The sequence below is a fragment of the Biomphalaria glabrata genome, chromosome 5 (genome assembly GCF_947242115.1).
Source record: "Biomphalaria glabrata chromosome 5, xgBioGlab47.1, whole genome shotgun sequence".
Classification (NCBI taxonomy): Eukaryota; Metazoa; Mollusca; class Gastropoda; family Planorbidae; genus Biomphalaria; species Biomphalaria glabrata.
In genome coordinates, this window is record NC_074715.1 from 5,853,846 (window position 1) to 5,871,751 (window position 17,906).

General features: G+C 32.2%; 1 protein-coding gene across 3 annotated transcripts; it reads left to right on the forward strand.

Annotated features, from left to right (window-relative positions):
• Positions 1–634: 634 nt before the first annotated feature.
• On the forward strand, positions 635–15,892 carry LOC106058519 (uncharacterized). Of its 3 annotated transcripts, none has more exons than XM_056030654.1 (6): positions 635–766; positions 8,291–8,391; positions 8,731–8,803; positions 9,203–9,425; positions 10,059–10,236; positions 12,428–15,892. In XM_056030654.1, exons 2-6 carry the CDS (start codon positions 8,299–8,301, stop codon positions 15,128–15,130), a joined length of 3,270 nt encoding a protein of 1,089 aa, XP_055886629.1. In that variant the 5' UTR covers positions 635–766; positions 8,291–8,298; the 3' UTR covers positions 15,131–15,892. The 3 variants fall into 3 exon arrangements, with proteins under 3 accessions (XP_055886629.1, XP_013071427.2, XP_055886630.1); XM_013215973.2 differs by lacking the exon at positions 635–766 and adding an exon at positions 993–1,055; XM_056030655.1 differs by lacking the exons at positions 635–766; positions 8,291–8,391; positions 8,731–8,803 and having other exon boundaries at positions 9,205–9,373.
• Positions 15,893–17,906: the final 2,014 nt, after the last annotated feature.

Here is a 17,906-nt window from a genome sequence, read left to right on the forward strand (position 1 = left end):
CTATCACTTGTCTGGACCAGTTGGGAAAGTTGAAGGAAGAGGGGGGGATGGGGTTTCTTGTGAATGTTTACATGATCATTTTTTTTTAATGCATAAAAAATGTTAACTCGGGGCTCAAAAGAGTCCCAAGGGGACTAATTCAATTTATACCGTACCACATCTGTCAAGTACGATTTGTTTCCCTTGTTCAAGATACCAAACGAAATAATTAATTACCAATAGTTAATTAACTAATTGTTGTTGTTTTTTTTTATTGATTCTTGTGTTGTCAGGTAAAAGAAGTAATTGTGCCAAATTTTTAGCTTAATCTGAGATTGGTTGTGGGAGAAATAACCATACAGACAGAGTGATATAAGCTTTGTAAAAATATGGCATTCCGTGGGCCGGTACGCAATGTTTTTAGGGTAAACCTTTTGGTAATGTCCGTTTTTGGTGATGACGGGGTACTTATATGCAACGAACTGCTGCCGTCCTTTTCCGTGTTGTGAGAGAATGGAGTTATTAAGACGTAGCCACTGAGCCCATAAACATAAATATAATGAGACATACACGGTTGAGGTATCGTCAGTACGTCAGCATACGTGTGGATAGACAGCTGCCAATTATTTACCTAAAAAATAAAAGACGAAGGCGGTATAATGTCTATATAGTCATATAGACATTCTAGAATATAATGTAAATTATTCTAAATCTAGAATCTAGAGCTATCGATCTAGATTTTGTATATCTAGATCTACTCTTCGAATACTCTAGACCTAGATCTGATGTAGGTCTATGTTAAGATTTGAAATTTTGATATAAATCTAGTCTAGCTTATATTAATAATTAAATCAAGTCTAAGTTATAGATCTAGATCTAGAATCTAGTTTAGACAGTTTAGAAATTAGATTAATTAGATCTACATACATTCATACATCTAGATCTAGATTATATAATATTATTATTAAATAGCCTTTTTATAATTCTGAGTTTATTAGGCTCAATTACTGAATTAGGGCAATTTCCGCATTGCTGGGCGGATTGCGCGTCAATATTTACATTGTATATCAATATTAGTAAGTATTAGTCACATTTAGACATCATTTACTTTAGTGATACTGATACAGACGTTACTTCAAAAAAGAAGATATGATTATGTCCTACGCGTCATGCATATTTAACTAAATCTAGATCTAGACTATTCTAGATCATATCTAGAATCTAGGGCATTCTAGGCCTAGGCGGGAATTAAACTAACTTTTAAAAGTTAAACTAAAACTAGTTTTCAACTAAAATAAATAAAGAGGAAAGTATTTAAACTAAAAGTTTATCATGAATTTCAAAATATAGTTTTATAAACTAAACTGAAGAAAATTAATTAAACTTTAGTTCTATATATATTGTTACGACGTGGGGTTGAACTAAAGAAAATAACTCACCAATTCTCAGATCGCTGGTATCTCTTCTATTGCAGAAGCACAATCCAACTTATATGATCAATCAATATCCCCTATAAAAATAAATAATGTCACAATCTCCAAATCAAATTGACATATCCCGATTCACTAACACAATAGAAAACAATCCTCAGTCAAGAAAGAATCAAAAAATTATAACTAAAATTTCTTAACACATTTACACACTAGTCAAGGTCATTTACGCCCAACAGCATAAACAAAAATCACCCTACTTTGCAAGTGGGGAAAAAAATGGTTAGTCAGGGAGGAACAGGGTTACAACAATATTATATTCTATATATATGAGTGTTTCTCCAGTACTGGTATCAAAAAGAGTCACATTAGGTCAAAATTAAAATGGAAGTTTTTGGTTTCATTTTAAGTGTATTCATTTCTTCACCCATTGTACTTTAAGAATTTATCAATAGAAAATGAATTGGAATACATACATTTCCTCAGCAGTGCTGGCAAAAGGGGTACCCACTATTGCATTTCAGGTGCATCACCGGGACACCATTGATGATTAAAGTACAACTAACTGTTAATTTGTTTGCTTTCTTAGCATAATTTGAATGTTTCTATTGTATTAAGCAGCTAGATAGAGAAATTGAAGTTTTTGAGCATTTACGCTATGTTTGCGATCAATTTAAAAAATGGGACACTGTCACACCTGTAACACTACTGGTAAAAGTTTTTTAAATCAGATTTTTTATAAGAAAATAGAATTTATGCTATACTTGCATTATAGCTAAATATGTAGGCTATTATTTGCTGCAATATCTCAAGCATTTTTTATAATATGACAATTATATCACAAGATGTGCTACAACGGGACACCAATATGAAATATATAGTTTTTTTGTTAATACATGCTAAAATACAACTTTTTTTAGTCTGTAAATACTTTACCAATTATTCTTTTATTAGTAATTCACAAAATAGCTTTCTATAACCATAAATGAATGTACTAGGCCTTTGTGTGTGTGTGTGTGTTTTACAATCCTCTAAAAATATATTAGACATAACAGCCTCAAACATGACCTAATCATAGACTAAAAGATGCAGCTTTCTGACTTTCAATGCACCAAGAACAAGATCCAAAACTAGATTTACATATAAATTGAAATATTGAGTAGATTTAAATCTACACGAGACCTTTATCTAGATCAAGATTTATTTAGTGTCCCGTGAAGCACCACAGACAATGATAAAATAATAAGGTTTACATTAACTTAGATTAAAAAATAGTATTTTATGTATTCTAGATCAAACTTGAGAATAATAAGCTTAATTCTTATTATTATTCAAAACTTTGGTGAGAAAACTACTTATATCTAGATCCTGGTATGATTCAACATTCTGTGTTTCGGCTGCTACAGTGAAAAAATGTGGGACACCATGTCTATTAATGTCTCCTGTTAATTACTATGTAGCCTTTTCCCAAGAAACTGGAGCTAATTGTGTACTAAGCAGTATCAGAGATACCATTAAGTAATTCCCATCACATTAATAACTCTGTTTCAAAAAATATTGTCCTTTTTGTAAAGTGCTTTTTGAGGTGCTTCACCTGGCACACCAAGACCTATTTTACTAAAATTATTTACATTTTTATAGTTTTAAAGAAAAATTACACTGTGTAAATTAATCATTGATGCTTTTAGTAACAGAAACACAATTTGGAGCAGAATCCTTTACTTTGTTTACAATCGATAAAGATTTAAAATTCCAAATTTAGTGGGACACCATTTGATCAGAGATACCATTAAGTAATTCCCATCACATTAATAACTCTGTTTCAAAAAATATTGTCCTTTTTGTAAAGTGCTTTTGAGGTGCTTCACCTGGCACACCAAGACCTATTTTACTAAAATTATTTACATTTTTATAGTTTTAAAGAAAAATTACACTGTGTAAATTAATCATTGATGCTTTTAGTAACAGAAACACAATTTGGAGCAGAATCCTTTACTTTGTTTACAATCGATAAAGATTTAAAATTCCAAATTTAGTGGGACACCATGTGATGCACCTGTGACGCATTTTTTACCGCGACATCTAAGTAATACCAGAGTTAATTAAAAATAAAACGATATAGATAATGCAATAACATTATATTGTTAACCTATTTCAACAAAAATGTCTGTTCTATAATCCTTGCTTTTAGTAGAATATTACTTCAACCTAACCCAGGTGTTCCATGTTAAATTAAAAGGTGCCATTTTGTGCACTATTTCACACATTTTCTAAAATTTTACAATTTAACTTTGCACCTTTCAAGCTCAAAATATCACAATTTATACTTTTATAAACCATTTCTAAGTGCAATGAAAAGAAAATTGTGACATTTTAATAAATTTTTGAGTTATAGACTTTTTAGTGAACCAATACCTATTTGTCACCAGTACTGGAGAAACAATCATATATATACAAACTTTTCATAACTTTTTTTTTTGGGGGGGGGGGGGGATGAACTAGACCTAGTCTATATAGATATATAATATTTAATAATCATCTGACTGTATACCTCTACAGTTTGATCTTGTTCTTTTAACATTGTAGAAATATTATTCATAATAAAATCAGTAATAAGGAATATATGTTTCTTACATAAACGTTAATGTACAATAAAATTTAAAAAAAAAGATGTCTTTATAAATATGTGTGCTTGTATTTTTGCCTTGTATTTAGAAAAGAATGGTACTCTTTTTGGTTACCCACTTTTAAAAAATTATATCAAAATAAAACTTATTATATAACGGAAAATCTTAATTATACCAGTAAAGTTTAAAATCTCATTAAATAACATAGATTTAGAATTTCAAATTTAGATCTAGTAACCAAAGAAATAGAAATGAAATCGTAGGAGTTTTAAGAAACATTTGACCTGTATTTAATAACTATTTTATAATGTAAAATACATGCTTGACTAACCATGTCGATGTGCTATTTTCTTGTCTGACCACTAAAAATACAACTAACACTATTGTTTAACCGTTAAAATGCGCAAGGGTGGTCTTGTCATTATAGGCCTACATGTGTACGTCTATCTGGCCAGGTTGTTAAAATCAGTCGGACACACTGTCTATTTACTTTCTGGGCAGGGAGGGTGTGTAACTATTTTAATGTAAAGATGTATCTATGAACATGCTTGACCTGCCATGCCAGTGTGCTATTTTCTTGTCTGACCACTCCACATTAAGAAAACACTATTGCATAACACGTAATGAAAAAAATGCAGGGTAGTCTTGTAGTATTATCGACTCTACTAGGCCTACATGTGTATGTCTATCTGACCAGGTTGTTAAAATCAGTTGGACACAGTCTATTTACTTTATGGTCAGAGACGGTGTGGATTAAGATTTTTTTTTCTAGAGTTATGCTTTTAGATCTATATATGCCTAGCTGTCGATATAGACTTAGACCTCAATAATAAGTCTTAAGACTATAAAAAGAGTGAACTTGATGTTCCTGCAGTTAAAAAATTTTTGTTTGCCGCAAATGAATTGATTAAAACCACTAAATATAGTCCTAACTCACTAATCAGATTCCCACTATAAACACAAATTAAACACCACCATGTGGCTCACAAAAAAATTCGGAACAGCCCTCTCATAATATTGCATAGAAGCTTTTGACCAAAAATGTTTAACATTTTATAATACTGCTACTTTCAGTTGCAAATATTTACTCCCATAACTTAACCAGCATTTTACTTTACCCTCTTCAAATGCAGACTGACTAAATAGTTGTTAACTGCATCATTTTTTTGATAATCAAAGTTATTAATATCACATGACCAGAAGACAGGGATTTTTGTTTCAACCCTGACCACATGTTGAAAAATTGTACATATTTTAATTAAACATTTTAGTAACTAAAAAAATTAATTAAACTACGATTTTAACTTAACTTTTTTTTCCTTGTTAAACAATGGCCTTAATTATTTTTTTTTAGTTAAACTCAAAACTTTTTAGTTAACTTTTGCCCATCACTAGATCTACTTCAATCCCCTTAACTCAAGAAAACATTAAGAAACTGGAACAGACACAAAATAGAGCAGTGAGATTCATAACAAACAAATATTCACATTTGACTAGAGTAACACCTTTACTACATTAGTAAAATTACAAAATTTTGAAAGACTTCAGGAGAGAAGACTCAAAAGTAAAGTAGCAATTATACATAAAACACTGAACCATAATCTTCAAATACAAAAACAAAATCTAAAAAAATACTCAGAAAGACACAAAGATAAAGGCACATTCCTCGTTCCATACGCTAGGACAACGAATTTCTTCCTTAGCACTATTAGAGCAGGGAATGGGTTGTCTGAGACAGCCAGGAAAACCAGTGACTTAGTGACTTGGCAGAATTTAAGTCATGCATGACACATAGGAAGTAATCATCTTCTTTTTTGAAGTAACATCTGTATTATATAAGATAATCCCTTTTTTTATTTCATAAAAAAATAATATTATTAAGCATGATGATTTATTATGTTAGACTTCCATTTTTTATATATTTTTTTTAATTTTAAAGGAAATTATTGACATCAAGAGAACAGAAAAAAGGTTTACTTGACATTTAATAGACCTTTGATCATCTGACACCAACTTTTAAACATGACACTTTGAGTAATAAGAAGCAGTGAGGACTGCTTCTGCTGCACATGTTTTAACAGCAAGTCTTGCCTCTTTTTAAGTGTTTCTTGGTGTGTTAAGGGTTGATATACCGGTATTGATTGTCTTTCTGTAGTTAGCTGTACTACTAATTAGTTAAGTGTTGAAGTTTTTGTTATGTTTTGTATGATATTAAGCGAAGTTGGCAAAAGTAAGCATAAAACAATATGTCTTCCTTCAAAATTGGAAATTATTAAGAGGTATGATTATGGTGAGACTCCCACTGCCATTTTTTGATTTACGGCAACTGGGGACCTACAGTTTTTTTATGACATTATGAAAAATAGGGAGAAAATAGAAAACTTTGTGAAACCCATTGAAGACCATACCAAGAGAAAAATGCTTAAAGTTGAGGAAGTTTTTTGCATTGTTTAGATCAATTAATTTTTTTTTCATCTTGTTTAAATTTTATACCATTGAAAGTCAAAGAGAATATTGTATCTTTTTATACTGTACATCATAAAAATTTAATTTTGTTGACATATATATATATATATATATATATACATGTACAGCTAATCTTTGGGAATCTGATACCTCTCCAGTCCCATAACCATCAAGGGTTAAAAGTATTTTCATTTAACATGTCATCATTTATAATATTTTTGAAAATTGTCTATGATTAGACATATAAAATCTTTTTCTTTATAAGATAGATAAGATAACTTTTATTGATCCAATCAAATGGAAATTCAGTTTGACTACAATTGACAACCTCAGCATAACTACTGTACAATAACAATATAGATGCACAATATAGATGCACATACGAACGACATTCACACATGAAAAACACATACACACTCATAACCAGCACTTTATAAATAGACTTCTATGTACTTCTCAATGACGACAGAATGTTATTTTTTAATGTTGGTCATCCAGGGTCTATTATTACTAAATGTTTTAATTTTCTTTTTTGGTACAATCATGTTTTCACATAACTGGATGTTCAAATTAACAGTTGTGGTAAGTTCATCTATCTGGGCAGTTGTTTACAAACATGTCCCAATCTGTTTGCTCCAGACAGCTTTGTAGCTGTAAAACAGCGTTGTCAGACGGACTGGATGGACTGTACTTCAGGTTTTGTTGTTTTTAAAACCGGTTTGTACATGGGTGTAAGATGGATCATTGTGTGGTCCTACTCTTTGAGGGGAAATAACGATCGAGATGTGTAGGCCATTTTTATGTTGCTATAACACGTCCAAGGTTTTATCGTGCCTTGTGGGACAATTAACATATATATTGAGTATATGTTGGCAAGTGTTGAGCTAATGAATGATGATTGAAATCTCCCATAACTAGTTGGGCATCATCAGAACTTTTTGTCTCAATTATATGTACAATGTCTAGTATATGTTTTGTTGCTTTTTCTGTGTTGGCTGTGGGTGGTGTATGCACAAGTATGATGTAAAATTGTGTTAGCTCTCTCGGCAGGTAGTATAGCCTGAGATTGTTACATAGTAGTTCAATAACGGTCGTACACACTTTAGTTTTGATTGAAACATTGTTGACACAAACAGTACTGTTTATTGACATAAATGGCCAGTCCTCCTCCTCTTGTTTTGCCACTATCTGTTGTTCTGTCTGATCTGTACAAAAAAAACGCATCCAAGTCTACTGATGCGTTAGGAATAATTTCATTTAGCCATGTTTCAGTGAGACAGATTAGCGAGCTTTCACTGTAGAAATGTCTGAGGCAACAATCAAGTTCGTCCATTTTGTTATTTAGTGATAGCCCAAGACAATATGAGGCATTATGCTTTTAAATACCCATTGTCCTCTTTTCCTGGTTTGACTTGAACTCCTCCTCTACGGCCTCATTTGTTTCTCTTTGTCTGTGTGTTGATTGGCTCATGGCGGTTAGTTATGTATCGGCCATTTGTTTCCAAGATGGCAGGTGTGTACATAGATTCATTGATGATCATATTATTTATGCTATCCACTGAAACACTGGTTCTTAACATGCACACTAATAAAATAGTCCATAAAACTAGAAACACTTTTATTCCCTGAAACACAATACACAATATGAAAGGAATAATAGAAAACAAATGCTGATTATGTTTTAATGTAAGCAGGTCATCTGCCGAGTGGCGCCTCGGAAGTATAATAAAATAGAGATCTATCAATTGTAATGTTTTGATTTTTTAAAAATATATATAATATTTTCAGATGAACAAATGCATCCACACATTATTCTACAAGTTTCAACGTCAAAACTAGATGAATTGATAGAGAAAATAAAATTTTTAAAAGGAGTATATACATCAGAGGTACCAGTACACTAATTAAAACAGAACCTTTATCACAATTTCTTTTTTTTTTACTTATTAATGTAAAAAGAATGAATATATTAGTTTTTAATTTTAATAATTATTTATGAAACAGTTCAAGGCACTTTTAAAAGCATAAATCACATAAGCTTAAGGTTATATCAAAATAAAATGATGTATAGATATAGACAAAAATGTTTCTTAAGGCAAATAATTTTCAATGTTTTTTCAATACCCTACTTTTTTTTTTTTTTGGACTTACAATTCATTTGTAAAAAAAATAAATAACTTTTCTAATTTTTTTTTTTTTTCACATTTGTTACTCACTTTGCTGTTTAGGTTTTGGGAGCAACACATTTGATCTGTGAAGAGTTAAACTGTTCTGAACTATTTCTAGAAGCCTGTGCAAAAGGTAAATAGGAGCTACTTAAGGCTTTTTGTCTGTAAGTGTTCAAGGTCTTTAAGAACAGATATAGTAGAATTGTTACCATAATTGGATTAATTTGTAATTAATTACTAACTAATTTCCTAAAAGATGTCAGGTATCTTTATCTTTAATCTTACTTTGACAGAGTTCAAAGTTAACTGTCTTGTATAAAAATGTATCAGTAACACTCTGATAAAGACAATTAATAATCTATTTAGTTCAGTAACTAATTTTTGTTTCAATTTACTAATCCAGCATCAAGTAGTTATTCAACTTTCTTTCACAAGAACTATTTATTGTCAGTTTGTTAAAAATGAAATTTAAAGAAAAAAATTTTTTTTGTATATTTATTCGCTTTTTTAATATTTCTTTTCATTCCTAAAGGTTTATGGATTCTGTCTATCAAATTTGTAGAAGATAGTTTTGATTTGGGCATCTGGTTGAAAGAAGATAATTATGAACATAGTTCAGACAGCTGTGAGAACCTGGAGCTGATGGTAGCTGCTAAAAGTTGGAGATGGAAGATATCTTTATTTCAAGAACCACCATTCTCAGGTTGGGATGTGGCTGTAGATAATAATATGCCCAATGGTGCTTTTTTAATAAGGTATTCTTCAGCTCTTGTTCCACATGTATTTTTATTATTATAATTTTTTTTGTATATATTCCATTACTTTTTATGTAGTATTTCTCTGTGTTATTATAATTTAATGTTAGGTAAAAAAAAAAACACTTGTTATTTTGTTTTGTTTAATTAAAAATATATGAATATATCTATGAATAAACAAAATATAAGATATTTTTAAAAATATTTATATTAAAAAAAAAGCCTGTGTTATGTGTATACAACTGCTGGAAATTTAAATACCAATGTGAAACTAAGGGCTGAAACAATGAATGATGCATGCATGTAACATATATAATGGCAGCACTAGGGAACACATTTTTTATGAGAGTAGATAGTGAATTATATTAATATTATGAACTAGTGAACCCTGATAGGGCAACTCAGCCTAGCAGTAACGCAATACTAAGCGAACTATGATGAGGCAGTTGCAGAGCTTTAAATTTGGCATCTCTATGGCCTAGCTAGAGGTTAGCTTGCAAACCTTTACTTTCCTTATAAAAACAATTGTATGCTAGTTTCTGTAATATTCTGTTTATTTTTTTTTTATGAATACTTATTAGCATATTACACATACTTATGTTCATATATATTTTTTAATTTAACACTTTGCAGGTTATTGAAACAGGGAGGTGCACAAGTTTTTGTCTTCAAATTATCTCCCCAACTTGACAAACTAGCAAATATTACATATATTTTTTTGGACTCTACTAATGCCCAAGTTGCTAAAGACCTAATTGATCGTGGCTTTTTATGTCTGCATCCTAACTTTATAATTGACACTGTTATCAAGGTAAACTTATTATTACTTTGATGATTATTAATAGTATTGTAATAGTTAGTTAATTTTTCTATTTAAATAAAAGGATTTGAAGTTGTTTATTTATTTTAATTAATTAATTCCAGTCATCTCATATCCTTATATATAATGCTACTTTACTTAAAATGAAATATAGAATAAACAAATCTAGAATTGAAAATTCAGAGCACTTTAATCCATAGATCCAATAAGAATTATTTTCAAAATCTAAATATTAATGAATAAACACAAAGAAAGTAATTTCTATGCCAAACAGATTGAATAGATTTAGTATTAAAAGAACATATCAACTTTCTCCCTCAAGAAGTTGCATACTTTTATATATTTAATTTACAAGCCCATAATTACTCAAATGAAAATTTCTGGATACTGAGGTCACAGAATTATTCCCAATTATTTCCTTCACTACTCTATTCATTGATTTGACAAAAAATTAGTTCAAAGCAAATCTAGTTCACTCTAGACATTTCTTTAGTTAGTATACCCTTCCGAACTATATTCATCTACTTACTTACTTAGACTTAGATTCTCCAGCGGTGTTCTGTACATTGTTTGACAAGACTTACTTAGACTTTGACTTAGGTCCTTCCGCGCCGTTTGGCGCATTGGGCGGCAAGCTGTCTCCATAAAGATCTGTCATTGGCAATGTCAGAAGCCTCATCCCACCTGGTGTCTACTGTTCTGAGGTCCTACATGAAGGTGTGTTGCCAAGTAATATGAGGACGTCCCTGTTTGCGCTTTCCTCGTATTGCCTTCCATGTTATCGCAACTCTTGGTGTGCGTAATTCATTTTGTCGTAGAACATGTCCCGCAAACCTCATGCGACGCTCTGTCACAACCTCACTAAGTGTTCGACTCCCAGTTCAGCATTGGATCTTTCTTGTTTGTCTCCATAAAGATCTGTCATCAACAATGTTTTAAGACTAATTCCTGCCTGTTGTCCACTGCTCTGCGGTCTTACATGAAAGTGTGGCACCAAGTTATACAAGGACATCCTTATATATCCTTTCCTCATATTGGCATCTAAGTCATTGTAACTCTTGGTATGTGTAATTCTGTTCTGTTTAAGTACATGTGCCACAAACCTTCATTTGATGCTCAGTTAGTGGTTAAATCCCAGTATGGCTTAGGATTTCTTTAAGACCTGATCTCTATAACTGACTCCTAAAATCAGTCTTAGACATTTTGTTGAGCTACATTTTGTTTTTTCTCAATTTTGGCAGCTGACTTCCATGTCTCACATGCATACATTGCTGTTGGGATGATGATTGTGTTCAGTATGTGGATTTTTGTCTCAAGTCCAATAGCTTGGTATATCCAAATATGTCCCAGCCTTTGAAAAATGCTCCCTGCCTTTTCTATTCAGCATTTTTCTATGTCATGGTAGGCATCTCCATTGTTTGCTATGATGCTGCCTAGGTATGTAAACTTATCCATCTCTTCAAGCTCTGACTTGCCAAATCTGACAATCACACAATTTTAGTTTTATCCAAGTTTATGCAGAGGCCAATTTTGGGTGCCTCTCAATCTCTCATTTCTTGTTTACATTTACTTGTAGTGCAACATCGTCAGTGAAGTCCATGCCAGTCATTCACTTCTGTTCTGGCCCCCCCCCCTGCCCCTCCCGAAGGCAGTCTGATTCACTGCTGTCCTCATTAATAGTCGATGGCGTGGAGGAAGGGAGACAAGATTCACCCCTGTCTCATCACACCTGTATCCATGCTGAAGAACTCTGTTGTTCTTTCTTCTGTTTTAATGCAAGAGGCTAGATTAACTGTATCTGGAAGATTTTTTCAGGGATGCCATATTTTCACTTATTTTTATAGTGGCTCTTCATTGACACTATCAAACGCGTTCTTTAATGTCTACAAAAGTGATCATTAGCTGTTGTTGGTATTCAAGACTTTGATCTATGATATTTCACAGAACGAAGATTGCTCCGCACATGATCTGTTCTTTGAATTAATTATATTTTTTCCCATATTTTAACTCGTGCAAGTTATTGGTTCTAGCCACACTGCTTAGTGACATAGTTTATTACTGCCTCTTTCATCAAAATAAAAGAAATAGTTTATTTTAACTCATGTCTTTATGTAAAAAAAAAAAAGATAATCACATAATTAAATAATAATTTTTTTTTTTACATTTTTTAAACAAAATTTAGGATGCTATTTTGGATCCCTTTGATTATTTAATTTGCAACACCATTAACCCTGAGGTGCAAGGCACAGAGGACTCAACAAGAAATGTATGGAATAGTGAGATGGCAATGGTAAATGGCAAAATACATTTACCTCAGATTCAAAATGCTAGAAAAAGTGTGCGGATTGAGACAATCCCTCGGTCTAAGCAGATTAATATACAGGAAATAGTTTGTGGAAATTTCATTCCTACATTGATCAACATGAACCAAGACAAAAAAATAACAATGGATAAAAATGTTAAACAACTAACAAAGAGTAAGGTCTCTAAAGATGGTAATCAGGATATATTAAATGGGGCTCTTGCTGAGGTTAGCAACATCATAGCCCAACAGTCAAAACCTTTAGTAACTCAGAGTAAACAAGACAGAAATGTATTTGAAAGTCTAGGACCCAGCTTTTATCTGTATGGAGCATCTCCTTCCAAATCAGTGATCTCAAATACATCTTCACCTAAAAGCCAAAAAAGCCTTTTATATTTTGGATTTGACAAAAGTAAAATCTCCCGATTTGTCACTAACAATAAACTCACTACTTTAAACAACACTTTCCTTCACAAACCAGCCACCAAGATTTCTGTATCGAATGATGATGAAAATGTCATCATTATATCAGATGATGATGTTCCAGTAGAAACTGTTAATCTAGAAAACAAAAAAATCCAATCAACTAAAAACAGTTCATTACTCAATTATGTGGCTAAAACAGAGATGGTCTCTGATGATGACACATTCACTGCTCCATCAGTAACAAGTGCACCTACCATGAATAAATCTTTCTCAAAAAGGAAAAAAAGAATAAGACAAAAAAAAATCAATATGAAAGATTCAGGGCCTTTATCTTCTCCAGCAAATCAGCATAAAGTAAAGACAAGTCTCTCCTCTAAAAATAGTAAAAGTTCTTTAGAAAAATGTTTCCTTACTTGGCCATTGTCATTTTCTGTTGCAAGAATTCCAAGCAGCACTGGCATGTGCAAGACTATTCACTCTTTGTACGGAGAGTTAATGAATTCTGCAAGAGAATTAGACTTTCCTGATGTGGCTCTAATTTATGCTGCACCGTCTTCTGACCATGCACCACAGCCTTTACTTATCAGAGAGCTCCTTTATTTATTACAATCTTCAGATTTGAAAGTGGCTTGTAAGGCAAACACTTACCTCCAAGCATGGTTGCACATGCATCCACCAACTACTACTAAAATGATCAAGTGTTACAAAAATGCTTTTCATTTGTATTCTGATAAATTGCATTTCTTTGAAATAATACAATCAGAATGTGAAAGGAGAAATTATGTAGCTGCCTCATGGATATTGCAATATATTGTAACCTTGTTTGAAGTCAATTGGATTCATTGTCTTGAACAAGGCACTAAAGAAGCTGTTCAGAAGAGCATGCTGGTTAGCTGGTTATGGCAGAGTCCATATGTTGTCCAACATGGAGCTACAACCAACCAATTGCTAAAACTATTAGAGACTTGTGTACTCATTTCAGACTTCAAATTCAGTATGTCTAGAGCAGTTTTATCTCTCATTGCTATAGCAGCAGAATGTATTAGACTTGTAAATGTAAAGTGGGCTTTGGACAATCCATATTTTGTAATGGATCCTGTTATTTCACTTGCAGGTGACCTTACAAAGAAACTGAGAATTTGTTTTGTAAAAACGGATTTTGAAACAATGATTGCCCTTGTTATGTGCATAGAACCAAGTTGGTTCAGAACTCTTGTTGTGTCCATGCTTCTATCAGAATGCTACGCTCATTTTCTCATTGAAAAGTTTCAAGTGAAGTATTTATCATGGTCTACTATTATACATCACTTTTTGAATCTAGACCCAACTGTCAGCAACAAACCTAAAGCTGTTGAACAACAGCTACATGATCAGTCACATACACATAATTTAGCTAAGAAAGCAAATACAACACATAATTTAGCTAAGAAAGCAAATAAACCGAATGCTAAAGGAGAATCAGCTGTTCACATTGCATGCAAGAGAAATAATGCTATTAAATTGCAAGAGCTGTTGTTAATACCAGGTGTAAATGTTAACTTGAAAGATAATGCTGGTTGGACTCCTTTACATGAAGCCTGCAATCGTGGAAACTTAGACTGTGTATGCTTGTTGCTCAGGCATAGTCCACTCTCAGAGCTTGATTCTAAAACTGATATCAATGCCTCAGGGCCTGGTGGCATCACTCCACTGATGGATGCCGTTATTAATAAACATAAAGAAGTAAGCAGAGAATTATTAAAATTTGGTGGCAAAGTATTATTGTTGACCAAATCAGACCAAGGCCATACAGCACTAGACTTTGCAGACAGTGAAGAAATGAAAACTATTTTGAAATCCACTCCTGACTCATTAGCATCAGATGACACACCATCAAGTAATAACAAAGCAGTTTTTCTTTCTTACCAAGACTGTACACGATACTTAGCACTATTAACTATTCTATTGACTTCCTATCAATCTTGCCAACTCTATCTACAGCAGTGTTGTTTTAGTAGTTTGAATGGTGCTTCTAAAGATACTCTTGAACTACAAGCTATTGGGACTCACATACAAGTTTTCAGAGAAGGTTTGGCTAAGTTGACAACTTCTAAAGATTATATGAGATTGAAAGGTTCATTGCTATGTCTTGAACTACTTTGTGACAGTCTTATATAATTATATAATGAGCATAGACTAGAGTGAATTTTTTTTTTTTTAAATGAGATGTAGTGAAATTAAATGGAATTTTCTTGTATGAAAATAAAATATTTCTGGATTGTTTGCTTAATTTGACCTAAGAGGGGTTTTTTTATCGAAAGAAAGGAAACAATTATCTTGAAAAAAAAAGTAGGTTGAATATTGCATGCATTGTTGTATACATGCTTACAAGAAACAATATTTTAATCCATGTCTCACAAACAAAATGTGATATATGTAAGGCCCATTAATGATTCAGGTTGGGTATATGTTTTTAAGCTTTTTATGTATTAAGTTTTGGACAAATCAGTTTCGCATTATCTATTTAGTAATGGTCTTAAAATCATTGCTTTTTCCTTAGTAATTATTTCATAATGATGGATAAATAAACCTTGTTGGTGCATTGAAACATTTCACATCTTTTTTTTTTAGCTGAATCATTTGGGTATTTCTTAAAAGACATGCTAATGACACAATCAGATACATGATATGCTAATAAATATTAATAGCTTTCTATCGTTCTGCGTGTATGTGATGTGTATTTGCTAAAAAATTTTATTGAAAGTTAATATTTTTTGGTGAAGATAGCCTAAACCAGCATTGTATTTAATGTCGCTGTCGAAGTTGTTTTTTTTTTTTTTAAATTATGTACCACTATATTTTAGTTACGGTATGTATTTAACCATATTTTTTAAATATTTTTTTTTTGCTATCAATGAAATAAAAATTATTCATTTATTATTTTAAATATTGTTTAGGTCAGTGCCTCAGTGTGAAGTCTTTTTGAAATGTTAGATTGTATCTATTTAAGTAGAATATTTAAGCACACTCATTTAAAATATTTTTTTAAAGGACTTTGTCTAGTACACAAGCTCTTTTAATATTTATAATGTCGTTGAAACATGCACTCACACCTTTAGTGTAATACTGATATGTTCCAGTATAGATACATCCATCTAGTAGAACTGGTCAAGTAGAGAAGAAATGAGGGATGTTGTCAAAATAGTACGTGAGCGTTCAATGCACAGGATGCAAGAATAAAAAAAGTTTCGGCCGAAAAGCATCCTAGAAGCTTTCAAATATTTGGATGAACTGAAAAGCTGAAGAATACTCAGAGATATTAGATCAAACTATTTTGTATTGCCATCAATGCGGTTATCAAAGTCACGTGCAAAATGTTTTTGGTTGTTTGTTTTTTTTGGTTGGGGGTATAAAGCGGGCTAATCCAACTCGACGTAACAAATACTAAAAATTTTGATAAAAATTGTTTATATATATAATGGAAGAGGGAGAAAAGTGATATATGATTTCACAGGCCCGAAAAGTATGTTTCGTGGCGGGCCTCCGAAATGTCGGCACAAAGTGTAGAAAATCCATTCCCTTCCCGCCTAAAAAAGGTTGAAAAAAATGTATCTTTACCTACGATAGGGGCTTAAAGCCCTCAATTTTTATCTGATTGATTAGTGCCATGACATTCAACGTTTGTGCATTTATTAAATAGGTATCTGAATGAAGAATCTAGCAGGAAAATTGAACGGCTCTTTACTTTTTGTGGAACATGATAATAAGCCAACATAGTATTGGATTTGTAAAGAAAGTGTGGTAGTTTTAAAAAACATATACACGGAATAATAAAGCCAACATGACGACATTCTTGGTTTGAGCCGCGAATAAAAGAGTGTTAAAGTACGCCAAGAGATTGGAAGATTGATGGGAATATTGACCAAAAAGACACAAGAAAATGAGTTGGTTTTAAAGCTAACTACTATGTTGCTCATTATTTAAGTAGAAAAATGAAGCCATTTTCCGACGCGTGAAAAAAAAAAAGAAATTTCAAATATTCCATTTTTTCAATGAAGCATGGATCTACGGGTTTCTTTTCAAATAGTTTCATGTCAATTTCATTTCGTTTTTGTAGGCCTACGTTTTCGACATGAGTGTCGAAGATTACAATGTTCCGCAGGTCGAATTAGGCTGGGCATCACTGCTTTAGAGTCATACTATAAAACTAAATTTAGAAAGCCTTCAGGAGAGAAAACTCAAAAGTAAAGTTACATTTAATCACTGAACCATAATCTTCAAATACAAAAACAAAATCTAATAAAAGATAAAGGCACATTCCTCGTTCCATATGCTAAAACGAATTTGTACAATGCTCCTTCTTCTCTAGTGCTATTAGAGCATGGATGGATTGCCTAAACCAGCCAGGAAAACTTTGCAGAATTTAAGTCATTGGTTAACATGCATGACTAGATGCATAACGCGTAGGGCGTAATCATTTTTTTGAAGTAACGTCTGTATTATATAAGATAAGATAGACTTGACAGATTTAGAAGAGAAGTAACCTACCAATGGATGTCATCAGTGGCGTCACTAGGGTCGGTGTCACCCGGTGCGGTAAGCTCAGAGTGTCACCCCAGCCCCCAAAGAAAACAATATCGCCACGTAAAAAACAACTCTTTTTAGTGGCCCCCGAAAGGGCAAAAGACGCTATTAGTTTTGTGTGAAATGTCTGTCCGTCCGTCCCGTTTAGATCTCGTAAACTAGAAAAGATATTGAAAATCCGACATCACAATATTTTAGACCATTCAAAGTTCTGATGCAACGGCTACTTAAACTAATCCTAACCCTTTTTTTTTTCTGAAAGTGAAAAATCAAATTTTTTAAATCACTTATGCAGGCAGTTTTTTTAAAGAGAAAAAGCTATTTAGTATGCATTATAAGTTAGACCTAATTTAAAACGAATCTTGTAAAC

Bases quoted from the DNA above. Each gene is read 5' to 3' on its own strand.
- LOC106058519 (XM_056030654.1), top strand. From the start codon at position 8,299: ATGCATCCACACATTATTCTACAAGTTTCAACGTCAAAACTAGATGAA. The intron at 8,392-8,730 runs GTACCAGTACAC...TTTGCTGTTTAG, and splicing joins AAGGAGTATATACATCAGAG to GTTTTGGGAGCAACACATTT. The intron at 9,426-10,058 runs GTATTCTTCAGC...AACACTTTGCAG, and splicing joins AATGGTGCTTTTTTAATAAG to GTTATTGAAACAGGGAGGTG.